Source organism: Lytechinus pictus, chromosome 12, assembly GCF_037042905.1.
Source record: "Lytechinus pictus isolate F3 Inbred chromosome 12, Lp3.0, whole genome shotgun sequence".
Taxonomy (NCBI): domain Eukaryota; kingdom Metazoa; phylum Echinodermata; class Echinoidea; order Temnopleuroida; family Toxopneustidae; genus Lytechinus; species Lytechinus pictus.
Genome location: NC_087256.1, coordinates 24,797,431 through 24,825,317, shown reverse-complemented (window position 1 = coordinate 24,825,317; position 27,887 = coordinate 24,797,431). Strand labels below are relative to the sequence as shown.

The window sequence follows — 27,887 nt, the reverse complement described above, 5'->3', positions numbered from 1 at the left end:
GTCCTTTGATTTTTCTCTATTGATTCAAATCAACATTTTGCTAGGGTGGACTTGACCTTTAAGTGTGGGGGCAACATAATAGTTCACCCCCCCCCCCCTCCCTTGAACATTAGGTTTGCTGTGTTAATGTATGCCAGTGGCCTTGCATACATGTATGTACACAGGATGACGATTGTGCTTGCTGAATAGTCTGTAGGCACAGACCTTTGGTTGTTGTAATTTGCATCTAGTGCATAATGCAGAGTCTGAAGTAGTGAGACTAGATTCACTATGTACTGTGGCTGCCTCTATCAAATCTTATTTGACACTTACATAGAGTTTGGAATCTAGTCTTCCCTTCAGACCCGAAATCTGTTCACGTTAATGTAGAAGTGTACTTGTAGTCTCTTTGTATGTAAAGAGTGTATATATACCGTACAATGTATGCAATACCGAACAATGTATACAAGCACTTTGACATTTATTGTATTGTAATGTTGCCGTATCGCTAATCATATCATCGTCATGTTTAACATTCTGCTTTTGTACCAGAATCTTTGTGAAAATGATTTTGCCTTTTTTTATTTTGCAATAGTCCAGTATGTACTATGATGAAGATAAAATATTAATGTCAAGATGAAAATATGATTAAACAAGGCTGCTAAAACAACATCATACATGTATTTATGTTTGATATTCTGATTTTCTGTCAGTCTGGCTTGTGGAACAAACCTATACTATAGGCCCTTAATCTATTAAACCCCCAATTTATATTACAGGGGATGTTCACTATCATCTTGTTTAAAGATAAATGAAAGTGGTTGCAGTTAATACTAATTTCATGAGAAAGTCTGTAAAACCATGACTAATTGTCACTACATCATCGTAGATCTAGATCTTGTACAGTTGATTAACCTGAACTTTGTGAAATCTTAGCCAAAAACCAATTACACTGAAGATCCCCAACACAGATAAATACATGTGGGACATTGTATTCTTACTTCTTGGAAAAAGACCCGACAGTTTCATGCTTGCGTTGGTATTTTATTGGTAAATTGCCAATTCGTCCATCGCCAACTCGTCCACTCACCACACGATCTACTTTCATTTAGTCTAATGCCATTCCTTCCAACATTTCGTCTAATAACCATTTGGTCCATTCATCACTTCGTCTAATCACCATTTCGTCCATGACCATTTTGTCTCATAACCAGTTGGTCCAATATTCATTTTTATTTTCATTCATTTTGCACAATGAACACTTGGTCCAATTAGACCAAGTGGTATATGGACTAAATGGCTATTGGACCAACTGGTTATTAGACAATATGGTGAGTGGACGAATCAGCAATTAGACCATGTGGATAGTGGACGAACTGATAGATTAGACCAAATGAACGTAGACGAGTTGGCAATTGGATGAGTTGGTATTAGACAAATCAGAAATAATCCTTTTTATTTATACAGACGGGCACCTGGGTGGTCATTTTATTGGATTCTGAACGAACTTATCCCACAATCCTTACAACTGGCATTTATCTAAAATAAGAAAAACATATTTATATTATATTGGGTAGCTCAGAATGGGATACCACAAATATTCCAAGAGTTGAGGCCAATAAAGCATGAACTGCAGAAGAGTGCAATATTTATATAATATTGACTGGCCTTGAAGGGAATATCAAATATGTTGAACGCAACAGAATCATATTGGCCCTCGTCTTTAGACGAGGGCAATATGGTTCTATTAAGGGCAACATATTTCATGTTTCTTGAAAGAAGAGCCAGTCAATATTATTATTACCTAAGGTTGTACAATGTGTAATTCAAGCTATTATTTGGAACAATTTTTAAGCCCGTTTGCTTATATCACTCCTTCTGATTTCAGGTTATTCACAAACTTAGCGAAGTAACCCTTGCTAAGCAATTGTGACGTAAATTGTTACCTTCCAGTCGCACATCATGCATGGAGCGTATTTTCTATAATGCGTTGGTTCATAAACTGGTTCCAGCCAGATTTCTCAAATACTGAAATTAGCGATAAAAATCGGCCCTTACTGCGCAAGCGCACTAGCAGAAATATGGCCAATGTTGCTGTTTTAGTACAGGATTACTATGGGCAAAGCCCGGGAGGGCAACATGGCAAATGTTTACCTCTTTGGTCTCAGATTGAAAGTAGCGAGCGAAATATATTTATCTGCTAAAATGCCTTGTACATGTATAGGTAATAATGTCCTATATTCAAGTGGAATATGTATCGTTATTCTACAAAATAAAGCCATATAATAATTATCTACTCATCCACAAATCAAAGTAAGCCTTGAAATATCCAGGATTTTTTAATAGTCCCATGGATCTATAATCCAAATACTTTCAATTCTCCATGCAGATCCCATACATTACAATTTTTTTGAGAACACATTAACAAGACACAGCACTATACAACTGATTATGTAGATCTTGCAAATGCAATGAAATTTTATTATCATCTTTCAAGCTTTCCTTTCATACAAAAAGCAAATACAATAGCTATGCAAAGAAATTATTTGAAAACATTGTGATAAAAAGGACAAGGGAATTTTCATCCAACCACCCATATATAACGGTTTCTATCATACATAATTATCTATCTATCCATAGTCTATACTCTGCACTAGTGGGTTTGTACATTGGGATAATTACAGGGATATCGTCATCACATCGCATACATGATGCTTTTGCCATACATTGATGGCAACCCGGGGACCCTTGACACAAAACATGGTGAAATGATCGAATGATTGCATCGATAGATATGCGCAATCAATCATAAAACTCATTTGTATAATTGATTGCCAAGCTTTGAAATACAGGGGTCCGGAATCAATAGACTTCTTTTTTCCTCACTTAAGACCCCGTTACATAAAAATTTGCTATTAATCGTAATAACCATCATTAGTATCTACATGTACCATGTTAACATTTCCTCACAGCCATTCAAAATAAAGTTTTCAATACTTATTACCATTAATAGAAAAGTTACCTTATGTAACAGGTTAACCATGTAACTTATTCATAAAACTTTCTAATAATCTGTCAACTTTTTTTTTAGACCTGCAGGATAAAATCATAAAGATGTAAATTAAGAGGAATATGTTGAAGACCAGCCCTGCCATGATTATTTGATAAACATTTCTCCAATAGACTTTACTTTGTACACATCACCTAGGCAAAATATGGCTTATAATCATCCCCAATCGATACAAAAAGATTTCCTTGAGAGAAATAACCATATGTTAAGGGGAATCATTTATCAAAACCAATATCTGTCAGCCTTTCACCGTACCAAGGGCTTGCAGAGTCAGAAAAAATGAAATCTCATTTGAACTATCGAGCATGTACAGAGATTGAAGCATTTGGTCTTAGTTGTCCATGCTTTATTTAATTCTACTCCTACAATATATTTGTTTTCAAATCAAGGATCAAGAATAAAGTCTATTAGCCAGCAATGCAAATCAACTCTTCAGTAGCATACAGTTACAAAATAAATCATTCATATACTGTAATTAACAAGTCTGTATTTTTGTGGTATGTCCTCGTCTAATTTACTGCTGCATTAACTTATATGAAAGCACCCACATCAAAAAGTCGAGCTTTCATTATTGAATTACGCAACATGGAAATTTAAATCATGAACAAATTAGTTGTTAACCATACCCGCATGGGGAGCAGAATTCTGAGTGGGGTATTACTTTCAACTAGCGAGTGAAGTCTACGCATCCCAATTCGACGTCCCTCTAGAAGCTAATATTTTCTTTTCAACAAAGCTTCGAATAAAATGTTGAAGCCATATTTGTTTTTCACACACAAGTATTTAAATGTTTTGACTCTCAAATACAAATCATATGTTATATCAAATGGTTCCACTGTATGTACAAACCTACTGAAATGATGTGGATTCGGAGGTCACAGGTGACCACAGATTTGTTCATATATTTCTTGAAACGAAACGAAGATATCAATTCCGTCAACATTTATAATCATGTATATATATTTATATTGATATATACACACATCGCACACTCACATGCACTCATCAACATTTGGGAGTTCATGTCTTGTTGGAGAGTAAGTTATTAGACAATAACTAGCACGATCAGGTAGATGTATCCTCGTCATTGACGAAAATCATACAAATCTTGAAATGTGGTCCTTGCTGGGAAACGTGGCCTAGCCGGGTGAATTCAGGCAACTTTAACACCGTGTATGGTTGGTAGGAGCTTTCGGTGCTACTCTCGCATTATAGCATGCAGATTACAGGGTTAGGAATTTATTAGATTTCCATAATGTACATGTTTCCACAAGTACCGGTACTGTGTTGATTGTTAGCACAAAATATGAGCTAAGAAAGATCCATGCAACAACCAGCTAGCAAGCTGAATCTAAACAAGGTCAGGGTCCCGTTTTCACAAAGACTTGTTACAATACAAAAAATAGACAATTTCTTTATCAAGTTTACTATCAGCCAATCAAATCAAACGATTTCAGTAGCTTATAACTGTTATTTGAAATCTGTTATTTAAACAAGATTAGGGTCCTGTTTCATGAAGACTTGTTATAATAAAAAATTCTATAACAAGTTCACTATCAGCCAATCAAAAGATTTCACTAGCTTAAAACTATTATTGGAAATTTGTCATTGTAACAAGCTTTAGGAAATGGACCCCAGGGGCCTGTTGCATAAAAGTTTTGCCATAAAACGAGCAAATAAAACAAGAACTCTGTTTTTCTTTTATGCAACAGGCCCCAGGTCAGGTGACTGCATGTGATTTCACCCTCTAGGCCAAGATACCCCACTGGTATGTAGTTACATACATAAACATTTGTATTTGAACAAATAGAGCAAAGCCAAATATAAATTTACAAATAGGATACATGTCATTGACCCTCACGTTTGAGATACTGTATATGACAGAAACGGTAGAATATGAATGTCTTCCGACAAGTGTACTAACATGTTAGTCTGCTGGGCAAACCCTTCACTCAAGTAAAGGGTCTGAATTGCAGCCTACTCATGCCTTGTGTACTGAAGGCCCTCTCGCTCAGGAATTGAAACAGCAAGTTTTGTATGTGCTAGTCTTTGCGTGGAGACACACTTGTTGATCAAAGTTTCAATCAGGGTCTGTGCCTGCAGACTACTAACATGTAGCACAAATGAGACATGTCCGGGAAACAAAAGCCACACTACCTGGTAATGTGTATAACATGAAATTATCTTTTGTGGACATAAATGCAAGTACAGATACAATAATCAAATCTGACACGAGCCAAACTCACAGGGACCGAAGAAATGGCTTCAACCTCTCAGAAAAATATGAGGTGTGAAATAACAAAATAAACGTAATTCCATAAAAGAAAAAATTCTGAGTGGGGCGATTCTTCAAAATAGCACATTCACAGGCATACTTTACTATGTGAAGTCTAAGTAAGATTGAACATTAATATATCACAGCACTGGAGCATTTCATGAAAGAAATGATCAGCTATTTTCACTGACTACTTGTTATAAGCTACTGAAATCCTTGCATCTGATTTGCTCAGAGCAAAATAGTTGGTGAAAAATCCTATTTGTTTCATGAAATGCACCCCTCTTTAATATGGTCTGGGGGCCGTTTCATAAAGCTGTTCGTAAGTTAAGAGCGACTTTAAGAACGACTGGTGATCCTTTCTTACGTGCTTAATAATCACTAACATTAAGATGGTGAACATCATTTACCACAAGAAAGGATCACCAGTCGTTCTTAAAGTCACTCTTAACTTACGAATAGCTTTATGAAACGGGCCCCTGGTACTACTAAATCTTAAATAACAAAATTCATGACTTACAGAAATTGCACATTTTAAAGTTTAGGACGCCTGTTCCCATAATCTTTACTCATCTTTGTGTTATTTATTTTCTTAATTGGTTATTAGCATTATAATACAACTAATTTCTCTATCAAGTTCAAATTAAATTCAATCCACCTTCATAGATAAACTTGATCAATAATTAATTATATCTATCACATCTTACTTTAGGCTGGTCCTTAAAAGCATAAATTACTGGCAGTTTAATATTTACAGGCAAAAAAAATACTAATTACAGATTGATATCTCATGAAGTATCCATAAGAAGAAACCATTTGGTAAATATCTTTTAATAGGATGTATAAAAATAACTAAGCCTCAATTAGAAATTTAATAGAATTGTAATTGGAAATCAATTATTAATGGGGGAAAAACAGGAAAAATTCTTCATTTAATTACTTAATCAAAATCACAGATATTTGGGAAGTAATTATTGCTGGCAATGAATATTAAAGTTTTGATGGCAGTAATGACTTCTCAAGGGGGGTGTTTCACAAAGTATGACTTACAGTCACACTAAAATGCCTATTTGCGTGCGATATAAAAGGCATGATTGCACTGGTCAGATCATGCCAAGAGGACGCACACTATTGTGTATTAATCAATAAGATTGCGCGTTATATATCACATTACCCATCGGCATATAAGTGCGACTCTTTAAGACATACTTAAATCTTTATGAAACACTCCCACAAAATCATCGATAGAACTCAACACAATTGAGCGCCAACGAGTCTAGAACAATTAAGGTGCCTTCGACAAGCACTAATTCACTGGAATTAATCGAGTACATTTGAGCCGACATTACAAAGAGAATGGATACAATGTTTGACAGAGCTGGATGAGAAATATTAGACTACAGACAACGACACCTCGTCCACGAGTCAAAAGCAGGGAGAAAAAGAAATATTTCAAACTCTCCTTCATACCATATACAGTGATTTAGATAATGAAATCAGAACCAACCACACAAACAAAGCTTGCACTCCATAAATTCATAGGAAAGCATAGAAGGAAATATCTATAAAATTGTAATTAAACCTTTTGAGTTCCAAATTTCTTGACCAAATAAACCTTAGCTACGATTTGAAAAGATGACAATTCGACAACACATATATTCCTGATGCATTCATGGTTACATAATCACATCCAACAGAACGCATTCTTATTCACAAGATTTCATATGGGACGACACGGTATATCTCACATATACAATTAAAAATTGAGATTACAAACACATAATATTCACCAGTTTGGAGGTCCAATGACAATGTGATGATATAAACGTTCACTTCACAAATATACACACTCTTATGATCGGCACGACTATTTAGACTGGGTCCACAATTAGATACATATGGTTTTAGAAGGTAAATGAATGGGCAGCTATTAGAGATATGCAAGTTTCACACAAATCTCTCAAAAATCAACCTTGGTAATAAATTCATAGGTGTAAAAGCAGAAAAATAATGATAGGTTACTGGTCAAGCTTTGAAAAAAATTAGACAATTAAAAAAAAAAAATATATATATATGGGTATTTGAAAGAGGAGATCACTAAGACTATGTAAACCTAAAATTGGCAACTTCATGAGTGAATTTTGACAGTGGTAGGGACAACTTTCCCATTTGCCATGTACTCCTTTCTCTTTTATGATTTCATGGTTTTCAGCAGGCAGTAATCAAAATATTACAGAGAAAGCATATTAATATGGGTCCTAGATTTTTTTTTTTTTTTTTTTAATGATTTTGAGTGACTCTTTTGACAACTTCTGACAATTTTAGTCCTTATGTGTATTGGCTCAAATGGCAAAGTTACCCCTTCCCAACATCACAAATGCATCCAATTTGAAGTACCAATAAGTGTAGACACTGACACTTTTTTTTTTACTTTTCAAAATTCAAAAAATTTCTAATGATTTCGTTATCAGCTACTTTTTTTCTCATTTTTTTATTATTTTTGTTTATTTCTTTAAAACAAATTGTTTGAGCAGGATTCTTCTTCCAGATTGTGGAGTGACATCAGCATTATACCAGAGGGATGGGGGTATTTCACACAAACCTGTTGTAAGGATTATTATGCACGACTTTATGAATGACTTCAATATCAAGTGTTGTATACTATACTATGCATGCATAGGATGCCCTAACTTTCTCCTGGGTCATGTTTCACAAAGAGTTGAGAGTGATTGAATGTCATGCTGAAAAACCAATTCTAAAGTCACACGAGTGAAACCGACTCCATACCGACAAAGCTATTACGTTATTACTGATGATCTGTATTATCGGTTTGGAGACGGATTTGTTGGTGTTACGAAGGCATTGCCTCAGACACATTAAGCTCATGTGAAACAGCATCCTAATAATTCGAGGATACTGCAATGTCCAATACGATCTCAATTCAACCTGTGACAATAGGTATACTTTGCATTCAAAACAATACAAATGACTTGATATGAGATTTCACATGAAGTTTGTCATATTCACATCATCGATAAAGTCATGTAGAATTTCACGCACAGCTTCATGGGACATTGGGTGATTTCAAGCTCGGTGTTGGTGTTGGTGAAGCACACTCCAGTTAAACTTTCCTAGCATCAACACCTCATCTGAGTTTTAAAACAATGATCAAAATCACAATATTTATATCTCAATAACTAGTGGATTCATCCCAAGACCAGCTTCATTTTCAATTTGATGCTTTGCTGACATAAGAAAAACAACAACTTTACACCAAGATTAAAAGGTGAACACTAAAACTGAAATCTCTAGGTGTTAATATCTCAACACCTTATTAGATTAATCCAAAGAGCAGCATCTTTTTAAAGTTGATGCTATGCTGGTGTAAAATTGACCTAACACCAAGACCAAAAGGTCAACACTGAACTTAAAATCACACATTGTGTCTTTGAAGATTTGGCAACTAAAACCCTTCACCCACAATTTGCTCAGGAAGCATTCGGAATAAGAGAATAATAAAATTTGCCACCACATGCTTGAATACAGGACAGGTCAGGTCTAGATTAAAGTAAAGTAAATATCAAGGGGCTCTGAGAAGTGACATAAACGAGTTGTCTATTCAAGAGCAGTGCTTTTACAAGAAACACATCACGAAGTATAGTATTCATCTTTAAGATTCAATTACAACCAACAGGAATATATAACACGTTATGACACAAACTTGACAAATATAAATGTAAACATACATATGTGTGTGTATAAGGCAAACTTCATTCCGTACCATAATGACATGTTCAAATAATACGAATTCTGGTCCCTTTTTTTGCAAGATACAATCGTCATCATGAACCACTTCACATGATCTAGTCTAAACTGCAAGATAGGGAACAATAAAGGAAATTCTACTTATCTTATCTCAATCACAACATTTTTCTACAAAATCAATATCAATAAATATCAATCACGTTTGTTTGAATAGAAAATAATTTGAATATCAGAACGAGTGGTCGATACTGAAACATTGATTGTGCTGTTGAGGCCCTTCCTATAACATCCGAACACATCTATAAATCATCGCTTGGCTGGCAGAAAGGCGGAAGACAGCACATGCGCGGCAATTTTCGATATCTGTGAGGCTGGCATAAGGGCTTTTAGCTCAAGCATACGCTACATGAAATGTAAAGTGCGTACAAGAATTCATGCTCCCCTGCCTGACCGACAGGTAAAGGAATTGATGAAGGCATAAATCTTAATGCCTTTCTGCCAGCCAGATCACCGACGCTCTAAATCAATTCACCACATCACCGCATTTAAGGATCACGGTCCTGGCCCCTGCCTTTCGATTGGAGGGTCGCAAGTTCAAGTCCCCCATGGCATTTGGTGTCTCCATCTACAGTTGCCTCTCTTCACCCATGTGTCTTATATGGATTCCCGGTAAGATGTGAATGCCGATGTTGGCTTTTCGTAGCAGTTGGAGACTCTTGACCTCTCCTTGCTGGAATATTCCCCTGGGAGTGGACAATGTGTGTATATTGTGTCATTATAGCTTTGTAGAAACCTTTGTAGAACCATTCATCTAGAAGTCTCCACGGAAAGAGATTTGTCACCAAATATTGTCAAAATTCATATAAAATATATATCTGAAACAGAAGTATGAAAGTACTCGATATCTATTTCAATGCCAGTCTATACCTTCTATTTGACCACACTTAAAAATTTAAAATCTGGTTATACAATGATGACGGTCTATATTTCTTACAAAAGACATTTCCCATACAGAATCACAATAAAAAACTGAAGCAAGCAACTTGTTATGGATTGCTTGCATCATTGACTTACATACAAGTCCAAATTTGAGATGAATCTTCAGACTGTACATAACAATTTATCTCAAGACTAGGTTATCTATCTATAAATCTCCTGGAAAAAAAAATCTATGTGTACACTCTCTCTCTCTCTATGTCTGGGCATAAAGTTTCTTCCTCTGAGTAGCTGTATCCATGGAAACAATGTAAATATCCAATATCCATCGATTGGTATTGAGGATGCAGTGATTCCACAAAAATACTTTGTCAACAATGTAGACCCCAGTGTAGACTACCACTCTATAGAGTGTAGACTCCCACTCTAGAGTGTAGACTCCAGATCAAGAGTGTAGATTCCAGCTAAGAGTGTAGACTCCTGCTCTAGAGTGTAGAATCCAGCTAAGAGTGTAGACTCCCGCTTAAGAGTGAAGATTCCCGGTCAAGAGAGTAGACTCCCACTCTAGAGTGTAGACTTCCGTTCTAGAATGTAGACTCCCGCTCAAGAGTGTAGATTCCCAGTCAAGAGAGTAGACTCCCGCACTAGAGTGTAGACTCACGCTCTTAAGAGAGTAGACTCCCTCCCACTCTAGAGTGTAGACTCCAGCTAAGGGTATAGACTCCCGCTCTAGAGTGTGGACTCCCGCTAAGAGTGAAAACTTCCCATCTAGAGTGTAGACTCCCGCTGGAGAGTGTAGATTCTCGGTCGACAGCGGAGACTCTCCGTCTACAGCAAAACCTCCCACTCGACAGTAAAGTGAACACTCCCGCTCTGTAGCATAGACTCCCGTTCCACAAAGTCACCCCATAAAGTTTCAATCCCTTTCAAACTGCTCTCTGTCCACGAAACGATCCCGACTGCCTTATCGGCAGCTGTTGGAGACATAGGTGTAGGTGCGTGTGGGTGACTTGGAGGGTTGTTCGGGGGGAGTCACGTTAAGAAAGTCCCATATGAGGATGGTGTCGTCATGCGAACTGCTGACGATTTGGAATTCATCAAATTGAAGTCTGAACACCCTTCCTGTATGCTCCTGCAGAGTGAGTACAAGGTAAAGGCATTATATCATCATCTGGGGCCTGTTACACGAAACATAGCAATGATTGTAGAACATTTTTCTACCATTGATTCCATTGACTACAATGTACAATCAATCGTGAAAATCAAGCGTACGATCAATCGCTAACCTTTGTGTTACGAAACCCTGATCATAAAAAAGATACGGACAGCTTAAGCCTATCATTAGTGTTGGTAAATCCTCCAAAATTGCATATTCTAATTCATTATTCATCAGATTATATGAATTTATATACCCCAAAACAGTTACAATGTCTAGGATGTGAAATATAAATTTGTTTTATTGGATAAATTTTGTTATTTTACATCAAAATTTATGTTGATTATTTCATTTACAAATTATAGCATGTATCAAGCATGGGATAGGCTGAAAATTATAGCTTTGTATTTAGCTCTAGCTTGAATGCACAAGTCCCCAATCGGTAAAATCACACTTAAGTGGGTTAAATTGAATCATGAATTGTGTGGCATTCACACTAGAAATTGAACAACTTTTTTCTTCTTCCTCTCTCAGGTTTATGGCAACCTTTCAAAATTGACTATTTCGAGATAGCTCACACTACAACTGTGTGTGTGTGTGTATTTGAGTTTTGTCAGATGTGTATCAATCAGATAAGATTATTCACGTCTGGGACCGACCTTTAACGTCACCATCTGAAAGACGTGACCAGGGCTCAAATGTGCATCAATTTGTAACTTCCCCACATAGCTTGGATTACAGGCATACGCCACAACGCCTTGTTTTCTAGACTTCTTCTCAAGTTTTCTAGACTTTTATCAAGACCCGCTCATTAATTATAGTTTAAATGAGGGTCTGTGCTTGCAGGCTATCTTTCAATATAGATGATTTGCTCTATTAAATGGCACAAAGGGGGAGAAAATCACTTACAACTAGTGTCCTAAGGCAGAGAGTGCCTGCTGGTGAACGTGGATCCAATGCGGCTTGTAAGTCCCATACTTTGATTTTGCTGAAAAATGACACCAATACAAAATATTTTACATATGTATTCATAAACAAAATTAATGTAAATGATATTGAGACATGAAATTTATACTCTTTTTGAAATAATTCAGAACAAATCATCAAATAACATCTTCATAAAATCAATCTAAATTCAAACATTTGAAATCAATGTTAAATATTATAAACATACATTTTCATAGAAAAGCTGCAAGCACCAGAATCGGTAATCTAGCTTTGCTGGAGTAATTTGTCTGATTTCCATAGACTTATCGCAAGAATTTGAGCAAATTTAGAAAGTATATTGGCCAGATGGTCTTCACAGGCTTTGTCTAATTTACGTATAATCCATGTTTGTCTGCAACCAGTTCATCTACAAGTCATTTATTCTCAATTGCCACTAACCATTAACCATTATTAATAATGATAATAATAACGCAGTTCTTGTATAGCGAATCACATTATGTCATAACATCCCTATGCGCTTCCAAAGGACTTGGATATTATTACCCTGGCTTTAGCCCCGCAGCCTTTAACAGCACGTTGGGATTTCAAGGAATAAATTCCTGCCAGGTACCCATTCATCTCACCTGGGCTGAGTGCAGCACATTGTGGATAGATTTCTAACTGAAGGAAATTACACAATGGCTGGGGGTTCGAACCCATGCCCTCTGTTTTAAAGTCCAGTGATTAATCCACTGGGCCACAACGCTCCACGTTAGACTACATATAAATGACAATCAGTCTAATGTGGATATCAGACCAAGTGTAGCATAGACCGTGAATACAGTGGACGAAATGGGTTTAGTCCATGTGGTATATCTAAAAAGTAGACCAACTGCGTGTAGACCATAATACATACCCATCATAAGCTCCACTGACAATCCTCTTGTTATCAAACCTGATGCAGCGTACCAGCTCCTCATGGCCTTCAAGAACTCTCAAACATGCACCACATTCTATGTCCCATAATCTACAAAAACAGAAAGAAAAAAAAAATCATTCAATAAACTATATTGCCGACAAATAATACAGGCCAAAAATTAATTTTCAATTTTCGGGGGCTACTTTCATAACTTACTACCTGAATCTGCAACATCTGATAAGCTCAAACATTGCAATGAATGGAGATTTTCCAGGGCTCCAATTTGAGTTTCCTGGGGCCCGTTGCAGAAAGAGTTGCGTTTAAATGCAAGCCAAAAAATCAATCGCAAGTCCCAAATGCGCGCTGTTGATTGGTTGAAAATCAAGTTGCGCATGATTTTTAGAATTGCGATTGATTGCAACGGGACCCAGGGCTCTTTCAAGCATTTCGGGGTGCAATCGCCCTGAGCCCCATGTATTTTTTCCCCCTCAAATAATCTAAAATACACTGATAAAAAGAGAAAATCATGCACTTTTTACACAATCTTGAAATTGGTTTATCTAACAGGAATAGAATAGGGGAGGTATTCAACTATTTTTGACTGGGGTGTGCCAACAATGTTGCGAGACTGAGGCTAAGCCTAAGGCCAAGGCCAAAGAGTAGACTTCTTAGGTTCAAGGCCACCAAAACGATTCTCATCATTCTCAAGGCCATCCCCAATGTCAAGATCAAGCATGAGGATCACAACCCAAAGATTTTACATTAAAAATATTTGGATATATCAACTTGTAGTCGACTTATTTCTTAAATATTTCCTAGCCACAACCGACCTCATCCGACGAATGTAAAGGTGGATCGTCCCTTCTATACATGTATTTAAATATCCATGGTATTTATTTGGTAATTACCTGATTGTATTGTCTGATGAACCACTAACAACTAATCTATCTCTGTACTGCAAACACGCGATGCCTCTCCGATGCCCATTCAGAGTCCGCACAAACTCACACGTTGACGTGTTCCAAACCTGAGTGCATACGATGACAATCAAAAGAATATTGATAAATGGATTTATCAATAGAACATATTTTTGAGATTGTTAGAAAATCCTATGATTCCTTTAATTTCTGATTTGTTGAACACAATATTACTTTCTTATTTTTTTCTGCTCATGATAATCGTCGGCAATCTGCATCCTGTTGCATATGGCAGTTTTAATTACAGCTTTTACAATTGACATATTACTTTACATGTCAGAGGTAGAAATGTTGATAAGCCAAGCAGAGCAGGAGTAATATTATGAGTGATATTAGATATTGATTCAACAAATATTAAATATTATAATCATCATCATCACCACCACCACCACAATCATCATCACCATAATTGCCATCACCAACACCATCATCATGATCATCATCACCATCCTTCTCTTCCTCCTCCTCATCATCATCATCACCGTCATCATCATTAAATGCAGGCCTACCTTGATTGTCCTATCTCCAGAAGCAGATACAATGTACTTATCATCAAAGTCTACTACATTGACAGCAGCACGATGCCCAACAAGAACTCTTCTTAGGCTGATATCACCTGCCGATTGCATGTCCCACACTGCTATGGACCGGTCCTTACAAAAAATAAATCAATCAAATATCAGATTAGATTATCATTTATTTCAGTAACGGTGCATGCTCTATCCGTACAGGCATAGGCCGCTTCTAATTTTAGGGGTATTTGGCAAATAATTTTTAACCTACAATACATTCAGTGTGATTGCAACCATTCTTAGCTGCGCAGTCTGCTGCGTTGGGTTACTGTTTTCGGCTAACGCAGCAATACGCAGCTTAAAACACAAAGGTGTGAGCCAGGCTTAACTCTGGTCGAGAGGCAATATGATAAATGAAGCTTATTGGAGTGTTTGAAGCAGCTCTAATGATACCTTTGAGCATGTGACCATGAGACGCAGTCTGCTGCATTGGGCTAACACAGCAATATGCAGCTTAAAATGCAAAGGTATGAGCCAGGCTTAACTCCGGTCGACAGGCACTATTAATAAATAAATCTTATTGAAGCATTTGAAGCAGCTTATCGATACCTTTGAGCATGTAACCATGAGGCCATTGTTGAATCGTAGATGAAGAACAGCTTCACTGTGATGGACTAAGGTATTCAGCATGTCGCTTGTATTCACATCCCATACTCTGCAACAGGAAAAAACAATGTCAAGGTCGAGGTCAATGTCAAGGTCAGAGAATGACACTAAGTAGGGTCATAACAATACACACATGCAACAACAATCATAATAACAAAGGACCAATTTGCGAAGGGTGGCAACCCTTTGTGCTGTTGGACTTTGGCCACTTGAAACAAAAAATTGGATGGACGTGATTATGACCAAGGCTGTGACTAAGAATCAAACTGACGGCCAATTTAAATCTGTCTTTAGATTTTTAGCTCAAGATCGAGCAAAAATGTTGTTGAAGCTTTTACACAAGTGGGTAAAACTGAACATGACAAATTGTTACAGATTATATATATTCAATTTTATTTCAAAGTTCAGTAAAATTGAGCCAGTGTGTACTACAAAATCATGTATGTATTTATAATTAAAGTATGACAGGCATGTTTTAAGAAGGACTTTTGAGTCCGAGGTGGGTGGTTCAAGGAGGGGACGGCCAAAGAAGACAAGGTAGAAGCGAGCTGAGGAGAATAGAAGGATGGTCGTGTTAAAGATGGCGGTGAAAATGGAGGGAGGGGGTACGGGTAATTGGCTCAAGATTCGGGCCAGCCCTGTTAGGGGGACAAGATTACATTTAATATATTAGACAGCTGATTGACTAAAATAAGTCATAACATACCTGACAGTGGAATCGCTAGAACCTGTGATAATGACTTTGTCGTCATACTGTAGACACAGCACAGAGCCTGTGTGACCCATTAATACTGTTCTACATTGCAGAGATTGCCGGTCCCAGATCTACATAAATAATAGGGGAAAGGGGTATTACTAAGAGGGTCAAACAAAAAAGACATCTTGAGACCAAATCCTTCAAATGCAGAAGCGCACAGCAGGTGTTCTGCTAAAGCCAAGGTAATTATGCTGCAATATTGCTAAGTGCTTAGAGACTTCATATATTTAGTAAGTGATAAGTGCTGTCAAATAGGTATAATTAGAATATTATTACTATTTAATGTTGCTAAAGAAAGCAAAAGGAAAATAAAACACTTTTTACAACTATGTGGTTATGCCAACATTTAAAACCACTTCTGTATTAAGAGTTTTATGGTTTATGTGGTTTATATGGTTAGCCATTTCAAAAGATATATTTCAAAACACACAAATATTGATCTTGTGATATTCAATAAATATTTATCCTTTTTTAATATATGACTAAATATAAACCTGCACGAACATCTCTGTGATTATGTACTATATGGAGAAGATTACAAGGGTCAAATTGACGATTACTACGGTATTTTCACTATTTCAATATGCCTGTCGACATACAGAATGAAGTTGATATTTTTTTAAGGACTGACATGTGAAGCTCAAAATGATAAATATTTGTACCGTATTTATCACAATGAAACTTATGGAAAATGGCCTTGCCCTAAACAAAATATTGAAATCTAAGGCCTGAAATAGTTATTATATATATATATATATAATATACATGTATAATAGATAACAAAACACATCAGGCATTTACATAATGTAGTCATGAAGCACATCCTTCATAATTTGTTAAAAATATATCTTTTATCGTTCATGTACAGAAAATTTGGGAAAAGTTTCATCAAGAAAATGGTCTGTGATTTTCACCGACATATGTTATAAGCTACTGAAAATCCATGCATCTGATTGGCTGCGATGAAATTAGACGATGAAAAATCACAGTCAACGCTTTCAATGAAATGCCTCCCCCCCTGATTATCTTACCTTGATTGTGTTATCCCTAAGACCACTAACGATTTTTGTGTCGTCGTACTGAAGGCAGTAGACGCCTTTTGACGTTTCACTATGGCATTGGATTCGATAGAGTTCATGGTGCCCACACCTCCAGTTATGCTCAATATTCTACAGTAGGGGGAGAGAGAGAAAAGGAGAAATATGGTTAAAACAGACAGAGTTTTGGATATTACAATGTAGGCCTATATGTAATGGGAAATAAATGGGAATAGAGAATAATAGCATGTAAAATCAGTGGTATATCGTTTCCCACAAAAAAGGGTCACCATGTAAAAGTCGTGGGTAAAGTCAAACTTTAATAACTACATGTATTAATAACTTTATGAGATGGCATTGAATCTATATGTATCATCCAAAGAAATTTAGTAAAATATAGCTATTATTGCTATATTTCAATTAAACTAGTAATAAAGACAAGATATTACCTCTATATTTTGAATGATTCTTGGATATAGTTTCCTGAAGAATGAATCCCCTTGTTGTTGGTCTCCTGGCTTCGGTTTGAATAAATATTGAACCCTGCACAATACAAAGAGGGAGGGAAGATAGAGATTGTAAGAGCATGGTATGGAAAGCTACATACAACAGAATAAGACATATTAAAGAATGAACTGCTTTGTTGCTGGTCTGCTGGCTTGGGTTGGATTTGAATATTGAACCCTGCAAGATAAAAGAGGGAGGGAAGATAGAGATTGTAAGAGCTTGGTATGGAAGACTTGATAAAACAGAATGAATCGCTTTGTTTCTGGCATTGTGGCATGGGTTTGAAGTTTTGAACAGAAAGTGAACCTGAAAGATAAAGGGGGGGGGGAGGTGAGATGGAGATTGTAAGAGCGGAGTATGGAAGACTTGATAAAAAAGAATATCAAGTGCAGCTATTATAGAAATAATGAATGTTTATGAGTGCAATGGGCAGAATACTTGCTTCATGAGGTGAAAGATGAAAAGATCCATAACGAGGCACAGGCAAGTTAAATGGATCCTCAATTTCATCTTTCACAGAATGAAGTAGTCTGTCCATTGCATGAATGAAAAGAACATTCATTATTTGTTTTATATGACAACTAAAAACAGTTCCTTGTCTTTCAACATTTATAAAGTTGCATTCTGTACGAGCGCGGTCTGTTGATTGTCGTATACATGCAACACGCACTCTGCAAACACGAGTGCTTTTACGGGTGATGCCAGTGGTTTCGGCGAGCGTGCAATAGTCAGGATCGTATAGCTGAATGATCGACATCAAACAACCAATCAAATGACAAGGATCTATCGAGGTGTCATATAAATTTGCATATTATATGTGAAATCTTTAATACTGGTACACTACCAAATAGCATGCGTCCCTTTTATATGACTGTATGACAGACATGATATTTTAATGTACAACAAGAACACACTTTCCTGCTCAAGAATGAAACTGTGACCTAAAATCTATGTATGCTATTTGTCACAACTCTTGTATGCTCTGATAAAGGAAGGGTGAAATATTAAGAGTTGTAACTTGAGCTAAACTTAGAACAGGAAGGAAAGATTGCACAGAGAAAAGGAAAAAAAATAACTTGCACAGTGTCTATGAAGCAATATTTCAATTTGAGCAATAAGGGAAGAATGTACAAAATACAATTTTAAACTTTTTAAATTTAAAACCTACATTGTATTAAAAGGGAAGAGGTACACATAATTATGAATTGCATACTTTTACATATTTTTACAATTTGCACAAAACATTGATGAATATTGTGGATTACTTCATTAGTTCATTTGATGATACAACACTAGTATCATCAATGATTTTTGCATGATTTCATAAATATTTAATTAAAAACCGAATGTTATCGCAAATCAAACGAAGTAAACTTGTCAAACATAATTGAGACATTTTTATTGATTTATTTTATTTTTTTACAAGGCCATACATGTGCAGACCTTCATTTTTGAGGAGCGCGATCGTGCCGGCGTTCCTACCGCGCTCCTAAAAAAAAATAAGAACAAAAAATCGCGCTCCTAAAAAAATTTTCACATTTTACATCTTTATATTCACGAAATAGGCATCTGTTTTCCATAATTCCTTGAAATTATTTTGATTTAGTTGGAAACTACCGAAAAAATGAAGAATATTCACCTCTTTCCCGACTCTGATTTGATTTTAAACTCGGTAAATATTGTAGTCCCATATGTAGATTTCATGGCAACATCATGGAAGTCTACATGTGGGACTACAATATTTACCGAGTGTAAATTCAAATCATCGGGAAAGAGGTGAATATTCTTCATTTTTCTGATAGTTTTCAACTAAATCAAAATAATTTCAAGGAATTCTGGAAAATAGATGGCCGTTTCATGGATTTAAAGATGTAAAATGTGAAATTTTAGCAATTTTTTTGTACAGTATTTTTTTTTTTTTTTTTTTTTTAAGCAGGAGCGCGATATTTTGTAAACGTATTGACCCAGGCCTAGTTTCCCCACAGATTAATAGATAGCTACACAGCTATTACATATACGATGTTAAGAAAAATCTACAATTTATCATACTATTGTATTGAATTGATTTGAGGTCCTCAAGGAGAGCGATTCTGAGGAGCTCAATTGAGCTCCTCAAAAAAATAAGGAGAGCGATTTATTGAGCTCCATGAAATTATAAACGTGAAGGACTGCATGTGTACACCAAACTTTTGAAGGCTCATCACAAATATTTTCAAGCAATCTACTGTCCATTGTATACATGTATGATGTAGGCCTCTGTGTAATACAGGCCTATATTATGTGCATGTAGTTTTTTGACGATGAACAAATATGTAGGCCTACGTGTACATTGTTCACATCATGGGGGTAATCTCGCCATGTGATATTACTCTACTACACGTACATGTATAGTACATGTATCTCCCTCTAAACAGTACTATCGACATGTACATGTATCTCACACTGTGAATGAAATGACTAATTGAGGAGGGATGACTAACCCTGTGCATTAACCTTGCAGTTCATATTGCACTGGACATAACAATGGGAGCAGCTAATTCATCAACACACTTTCATACCGTAGCATAGCATGGCACGGACACATATGTCACGTTCACTCATGCACCACACTACATGTAGCAGTTCTAACTGTTATGATGAGCACCATAAAAAACAGTACGCATGAGGTACATGTACATGTTTTATGATGAAATGATAAGGCACAAACGCTGCACTGATCGGGGACAATACGTTGTATTATATGTTCTTTTTAAGAAACTACATGTATAGCTCTATAGAAAACAATAATTCTTCTACACGCATAGAGACTATTTGTTTATATGGTATTATGCGTCTCTAAGAACTGCTTCTTATTATTATTATTATTATCATTATTATTATGTAGATCATTATTATTATAACTATCATTATTATTATTATGTAGATCATTTATTGCAAAGTCTCCATGGCAGCATGTGCCATGTAAAAACAATTGATGTACAGTCTACATTGTGTATTAATCATGCTTTCTATGACATAAAAAGAGTTGTTTTCATATTTCATTTCTATACAAAAAGTAGAAGAATCTCTCCCTGAAAATGTACAAATAATATACATCAATTTGCTCTCTCTAAATTTATGATTTATGATTTTTATCATTTATTATATTATTATGGCAGAATTGCAGGTTCTCATACACCTGTACTACAGTCAAAGAATAATAATTAAGAAGTTTGTGACATCTCATGGGAGCAGATTAATCCCCTCCCAAACGAAAGATAATCCATAAATACAATTTTTTTTAGTGATATGATACAATCACTTTTTTCAGAAGCATACATGTGTTTTGTCAGGCTTTATTAATGAAAACCAAGACAACATTTTTATAATTCTGAGAAAATTGAAAATTTTCCAATTTACATTCTGGCATTTTATACACAGTGCTTACATGTACAGCCATAAGTGCTTTTCATAATATAAAATGACCAAGGATACCGGTATATGCTGGGTCTATGGAAAATATGTGAGACTAAGCATCATAACAGCAAGTCTTCAATGGGTAAAAAATTATAATTTTTTCCGTCACAAGTTTTTGCTACAAACCTTTCTCCAATTGTTCTGTTTTTATTGAAACCATGCAACTTGATTTAAAGATGGACTTCCCCTTTAAAATTATGGATCCCATCCATGTATATTTTGATTTTCATGAATCTGGAATGAACATCTGTAGCATTCCCATACATGTAAAATATGCTTCTCTCTAGGGCTCTTGTCGGGCTGGATTGTCTACATATTTCTATTGTCTAAAAAAACATTGGCACGATGTGTATGAATAAATGAAAATAATCCTTGGATTTTACATTGTACACTCTATTGTAAATGCACAAATTAGATAGTCCTTGCAATCCAAAACTAAAGTGAACATGTGCGTATCTACCCATGGTACATACATCTATGTACATGAAGTTCTCCCAAAAATTTGGTTAGAGAAAGCGTTGAGGAGATGAAGGAGATTGGGGCATTTACAGTTTGAAACACTGCTCGAATCAAAGGCCCCCCAAGGCCCTGGACTCAGATGCCCTCAGAATGGCATTGGTGCCCTTCCAAATATTTGTACCCTTAAGGCCAAAATAATTGCCCTTTGCCCAAAGCCCCTGTGCCCTGTGGTAATCCAGTGCATCTGTCGCATTGAAAAGTACATTTAAGTAATGATGCCCTTTTTTAATGGCCTGGGACGCCCCTAAGGTGGGCACCACCTTCCCTTGCCCCTTTGAATTCTTAATTTGAGCCATGTCAAAAAAAGCACAAACTGCATGTATTCTAATGATAGATATATATCCCTGGATAATATTTGATGAAGGACCCGAAGGCCCCGATTCCCTGGACAAGATTCTCTTGGCAGTTCATCAGTCACAGGGGGAGTTGTCCTCCTGGACCATTTCTCTATTAAAGAGCCATCTTCTCATAAAAAAAACAACAAGAATTCCATACATTAAACTACCAAACAAAAGCTTAGTCTGCAGGGACAGACTCATATTTGACGGTTCAAACAATAATAACAGGTCTTCAGTTAAGACTAGACTCCAAAGGCTCTGTGTCAAATAAGCCTTGGTAGAGCCAGCCACAGTACATAGTTAATCTAGTCTCACCAATTCAGACTCTGCATTTTGCACTAGATGCAAATTGCGAAAACCACGGGTCTGTGCCTGCAGACCAACAAACGCTTGCGGTTGCGTTTTTTATCCAGGTTTAGAAATAACATTATGAAACAAATGTCAGATTTTAAAAAAGAAACTTGCGACCTGGGCCCTGTAACATATAGCTTTGTAGCGATTGATCGTGAGGCTTATTTTTACGACCGATCAATACACAATGGTCAATGCAATCAGTACTAGAAATCAGCCCCAAGATCGATCCCTACACTTCATGTTACAGGGTTCTGTTGAATATAAACTCACCATCCTCTCCTCTCTGCCAAGCCCCTCCATAGGTTATCCGTTCTAACTTTGTGTTCGATGAGTTTCTTCCATAGCATACCGTCCGATATTACACGTTTCCATTCTTTACACACTCCCTCGGCAGCACACAATGACTTTGAGTCCAGATACGATAAGATCTTCTCCCCAACATGATCTAGGCCTTTCTCTGCAATAGAAGAAAAACATAAATTTAATCTTTCGAAATTACTTTATCTTTTGTATATATAAAATCAAAATGTGTATTACAAATTTTAAAAGCATGAAATAAAAATAAGATTACCAGTTTATCAAATTTGAGAGGACAAACTGGACAGCAAATGGTGTCCCGATACTATAGGATTGATGATCCTGTCTAACAAGGAGTAGGAGTGATCAAATAAATCTTAACTATGGAAATCCAGCAGCACCATAATTCTTTTAATACTTATAAATGTATTGACTTCAGTTGTTTTAACCAAGAAAGATCATGTTGATGGACCAAAGCAATGATCATGCACAATGTCATATTTAGGAGACATCAAGGACATGCATTATACATGTACATCTAGATGATGGTGATGTTGGCTTGCCATAGTTGAAATTGATTGGATTAGTCATACTCGTTGGTAAGACGGAGCTCTGATACTGAAGAACACGAGACTTCCATAAGGAATGCATGTAGTATTGGTTTCTATACTTCCATAGTGTACATGCCATGGATATTCACAAATTATGGGCAAATCTTTAAACTCGACTTTAAAGACAAAATTATGCATACAGTATGTACCGGTATACAAGCTTTTCCTGGCACAAATAGGGCTGAAACATGTAACATGTAGGTTGGCACATGTTTCCCTGATTCTGTTGTCTAGGCAAGTAGGCGTACTTGCCCTTGATCAGTCAGACGGCAGGTCACAAGAAAGTTTCATCCAAGTGATATTCATGACTTGAGATGTTTTGCATATTTAATGAGCTTGATGCGGACCAAAACACCTCTTTTCATTCGGTCATTGCTGCTCTAATTGTGCATCGAATTTCATGAATTTGGTATCATTGTAAAGAAGAAGAATCAGTCTTTCAGGTCATGTGTTTGAATTTATTCAAAGATTTTGTAATATAGGTTAAAATTTTGATCTACAATATGCTACAAAATAATTATTTTCACCTGACAAAAGCTGCTATTTTCACACTTTATTTTTGTTTGAGCCCAAATGATTTTTAGATCATGATAAAGCTGAATATGTATGCTTTAAAATGATATAGGTTTCAAAATAAGAATTGGTTTAATCGGGTCAAGATCACACTTTTTATTTGCCAAGTACATAAAGCAGCTTGAAAACAAGAATACTGCACTCTGATTGGTCAAAGAGACCCCGGGGGGGGGGGGCACTCAGTATATAATGCATATTGGGTATGTGCCGCGGAGGGGACCCCCATTTTTACACTCAAATTTCCGTTCCGAGGCATAGCATTTTTGTCTTATTGAGAAAAAGAACAAAGAAAGCCGCTCCAAAGCATAGCATTTTCTTCTTCTCGAGAAAAAAGAAGAAAAAAATCCACTCCAGGGCTTCGCATATTTTCCGTTACGCCCTTCCGGTCGCAATTTTGGTGAAAAGCGGCCGCAGCTCGCTGTCCGACCATCGCCTCTGCGCTAGCGCGCCCGTCAGTCGTGCCGCCAGGCTAGCTGCATGCACGTTCCATAGGGATGCATACGCACTCGCACGCAGGCGACCCGTTCCAAGGACCCCCGTTTTCACAAACATTTGTAGTTCCGAAGCCCGTTCAGAGGACCCCCCTTTTTACAATGAACCCGCTCCAAGGCCCCCGTTTTTTGTCTCGCCCGCGGCACACCCCTACCACTTTTTTGGTCGAGTGCCCCCCCCGGGAAAGAGACCACACACTGGCAAATTCCAACGGTTCCAGTGCATGGGTTCATGGGAAGGTCACACTTCCCATGTGGTAATCTCCTCAAATACCCCGCGCCTGTTGTTCTGTGAACCTTATCCAGCCAATCAGAACTCTGGATTTCATGCAAGTACAAAATTTCAGAAATCTCGTCTTGTACCTTGGTGGGAAAAGTGTGATCTTGCATATCAAGTGTGGCATTGTGAGAAAGTACAGAAGTTCAGCTTTATGGTGATATAGATATCATTGAGGCTCAAAATAAAAAGTTTTGCACAATTTGCAAAAGAAAACATAGGAAGAAAATTCAGTTTTGAGGCACATTTTCACGCCAGAAATTTACTTATTTAACAAAATATTGTATACAAAATAAATGACCAATATGAAAGAGTAACATTTACTCTATCTGATGGTGCAATAATATTTCATTTAACTTGAGGTTAAAACAGGTAAATTCTTAGAGAAAGAAAATCTCACGAATCACGAGATTTTGCAAGGAGGAGGATTCAGCCACGAGATGATTTGGATGAATCTGGCCTTTTTGCTCATTAGCATAGGGACCTGCGGTCTGACTGTGATATTACAACAGAGTCTGAGATTAGGTTAGTGTAAGGTACATACATGTATACATGTAATTACGGCCAAAATGAAATCTGATCATTTTATCACTCTAACAAAGATGATATCAAGCACTCAACAAGTGGTATAACAAGACTCTTGATTACATATATCATTTTTCTTTTGAAATAAGAGGTTTTCTCCACGACACCCCCTCTTCCTCATCACAACACACAATGTACTTCATTCCAATATATAGCTTTCTGGAGCTGCAAGAGGAATTATCGCAAAGTAGTTGAAGATTTCAAGCCTTGCACTACTACATGTACATAGCATTGTCCATAAAAGTACATACGGAGTCATACAGATATTCGTATATCTCCATCATCATATCCATTTTACAATCATCATGTTCACAACAAGTATAGGTAGGCCTGCATCAACGGTCATGAAAAGCAAACAAAAATACTTGTTAACCTGTACATGTATGAATGAGACAATGATTAATCTACAGCAAATAATCAACAGAAGTTTTTCCCAGTTTCAAGACACAGTTTCGAGCTCCGTGTATACACAAGTCACAGACAAACAACCACACTCACCGAACTCAAACATACTGCCTTCCTGGATGGAAAAAATACCCATTTCAAATTATGGGACGAGTCTTAAATTACAAACACGTCTCAAAGTATGCATTACTAAAACCCCTTTTATCTGGTCTGCCAGCCTTCCTTGCCTACCTGCCCTGGATATAAAGGGGTTGTAGAGAATTCTAAATACACAGCCATATATACATGTACCAAACACAATAGGATGCCCCTGAATCTACCCAGCCATGACCCCTCGATGATGCAAATTGTTTTGAAATATTCATCAAGATGATATAAGATGCATCATTGTAAGAGTGTTATTGTCACACCCTAACCTTCTTCGGGAACAAGAGAAGAGAAAAAGGAAGAAAACTAGAGTAGGTGGTTTCAGACCGCCTCGAAGTTCGTCAGTTTCAGGTATTCTCTGATCGGGAAATTTACCCCGATCAGAAAATACCAGGTATTTTGGTAATGTGAAAGCAAACTACGCGTAATTTCCCCGAAAGAAAATACCCGCTAAATAGTAGGTACTTGGCGAAATTACGAGAACTTTCGCGGGGATTTTTCCAAGGTCGCAGGTATTTTGGCAAAGTGAAAGCAATTTACGGGAACTTTTAGCCCAGCGTGTCGTTGGGCGCGGGCGCCGTGGGTGGCTGCTGGGCTAGTGGTTTTGAATCTCGCGCCTTGCCTGCTTATTAGACCATACTGCGCATGCTCCTAACTTCAGGAATTTATCCCGAAGGGTATATGTTTCTGGGCGGTGTGAATGCAGGAATAATTAATGGGTATCTTTTAGCCTAAAAATGTTCTCGTAATTTAACGGGGATTCTTGTGATCGAGGCGGTTTGAAACCACCTAGTGTGTTCCGATTATTTTTTTGAACTGGAATCACAAATGGGCATACATGTACATTATATGAGCCCAAGGTCCATGCTCAAAAGTTAAGAGCACCATACATACTACATATACATTTATGTCAACATATGATTTTATAATAATGAAAAATAATGTTCACAGACACACAGACACTGCAATAATAAAGTGGTTGAGTGGACTCATACATAAACATACATGTAAACCCTATACCTGTACGTGTGAGAAAAAAAAAACTTGACACCTCACAAATCCCAAATTTTAGGAAAAAGTACATGTATGTCATGAATGCATAATCATTATACTGTATATGGCTGGAAAGAGTATCTTCTCCCAAATAATTTGATACCATATTTATATGGTATGTCTTCATACTTGGATAATCTTTGCAATGATGTAAATTTTGACTTGCGTCATTTGAAGGCATGACTGCAATGAATGAACCCGGATGCCAATGTCAAAATCCTACATGAGTTTTATCAAACATGTGGGTATTTGTTAATCCTTTTTCAATTAAATTAACTAAAATTGTTTATTAAACAATTATAATGTATTACAATTACTGAAAAGGTGTTTTGAAATGGATTTTAATGTAACCCTTGTAGACTTACGACATTATTGGTATCTGGATTCATTATTGCAGCCATGCCTTAATTTGGCGCAAAAATTACTTTACTGCAAAGAATACCATCTGGGCCCCGTTGCAGAAAGAGCTGCAATCAATCGCAACTCTAAAAATCATGCGCAACTTGATTTTCAACCAATCAACAGCGCGCATTTGGGACTTACAATTGATTTCTTGACTTGCGTTTAAACGCAACTCTTTCTGCAACGGACCCCAGGGGTCCAAGCATTAACACATACCCCAAATATGGTATCAAATTATTTGGGAGAACATACATGTACTCTTTCAGGCAATAATTAATAAATCTGTACTCGATGTCATATTTTTTCCTTAAATTGGGGAATTGTGAGGTGGTAATTTTTTTTTCTCACACGGTGTAAGTGTACACCTGTATGTGTGTACTAAATAAAATGTAAACCAAAAAAAATAGGATCTCAAAAAAAAAAAAAAACTTGCTTTACAAATCAGTAGGCATATTAAAAATTCTTATGACATTTGAAATATGGAGGAAAATACAAATTGATACGCTGGCTTGGACTTGCCTGGGAAACTGTTTTTCCCCAGGTACACTGTACATAACATGTAGCTTCCTGATTTCACTTTTATCTTTCATCTACCTTCAATAAAGATTTTGAAGAGTAATTATTCAATGCTTGGTTTCAGGTGGGAGGGATGACACTTATCATATTGAACGACCTTGCCAAGTCCAGTGAGGAATGCAACAGGCTGAAAAAGAGTGTCATTTGATATTATTAATTTCTCTATTTGAGTAAAATTGGATCAGGAAAATAGAAAAATATGAAGGAAATACTAATGGAGTAGATGTGTATAAGGGTGTGTTCAATCTTGATTTTCATTTATTTCATATTCAAACAGCAACATGAATCATGATTGAAATCTCCATTTCAAAACACAGAAC

At 36.6% G+C, this 27,887-nt stretch overlaps 1 protein-coding gene across 1 annotated transcript in view; it reads right to left on the bottom strand.

Annotated features, from left to right (window-relative positions):
• Positions 1 to 8,987: 8,987 nt before the first annotated feature.
• LOC129273062 (F-box/WD repeat-containing protein 11-like) overlaps positions 8,988 to 27,887 on the bottom strand; it is a 33,432-nt gene continuing 14,532 nt past the window's right edge. The window contains exons 3-12 of the mRNA XM_064107342.1: positions 22,421 to 22,607; positions 17,426 to 17,519; positions 16,971 to 17,108; positions 15,889 to 16,007; positions 15,126 to 15,231; positions 14,514 to 14,657; positions 13,936 to 14,054; positions 13,025 to 13,135; positions 12,091 to 12,169; positions 8,988 to 11,157 (exon numbers count right to left, since the gene is read on the bottom strand). Coding sequence (XP_063963412.1) covers positions 10,990 to 11,157; positions 12,091 to 12,169; positions 13,025 to 13,135; positions 13,936 to 14,054; positions 14,514 to 14,657; positions 15,126 to 15,231; positions 15,889 to 16,007; positions 16,971 to 17,108; positions 17,426 to 17,519; positions 22,421 to 22,607 — 1,265 coding nt within the window. The 3' untranslated portion in view covers positions 8,988 to 10,989. The remainder of the gene's footprint in view (positions 11,158 to 12,090; positions 12,170 to 13,024; positions 13,136 to 13,935; positions 14,055 to 14,513; positions 14,658 to 15,125; positions 15,232 to 15,888; positions 16,008 to 16,970; positions 17,109 to 17,425; positions 17,520 to 22,420; positions 22,608 to 27,887) is intronic.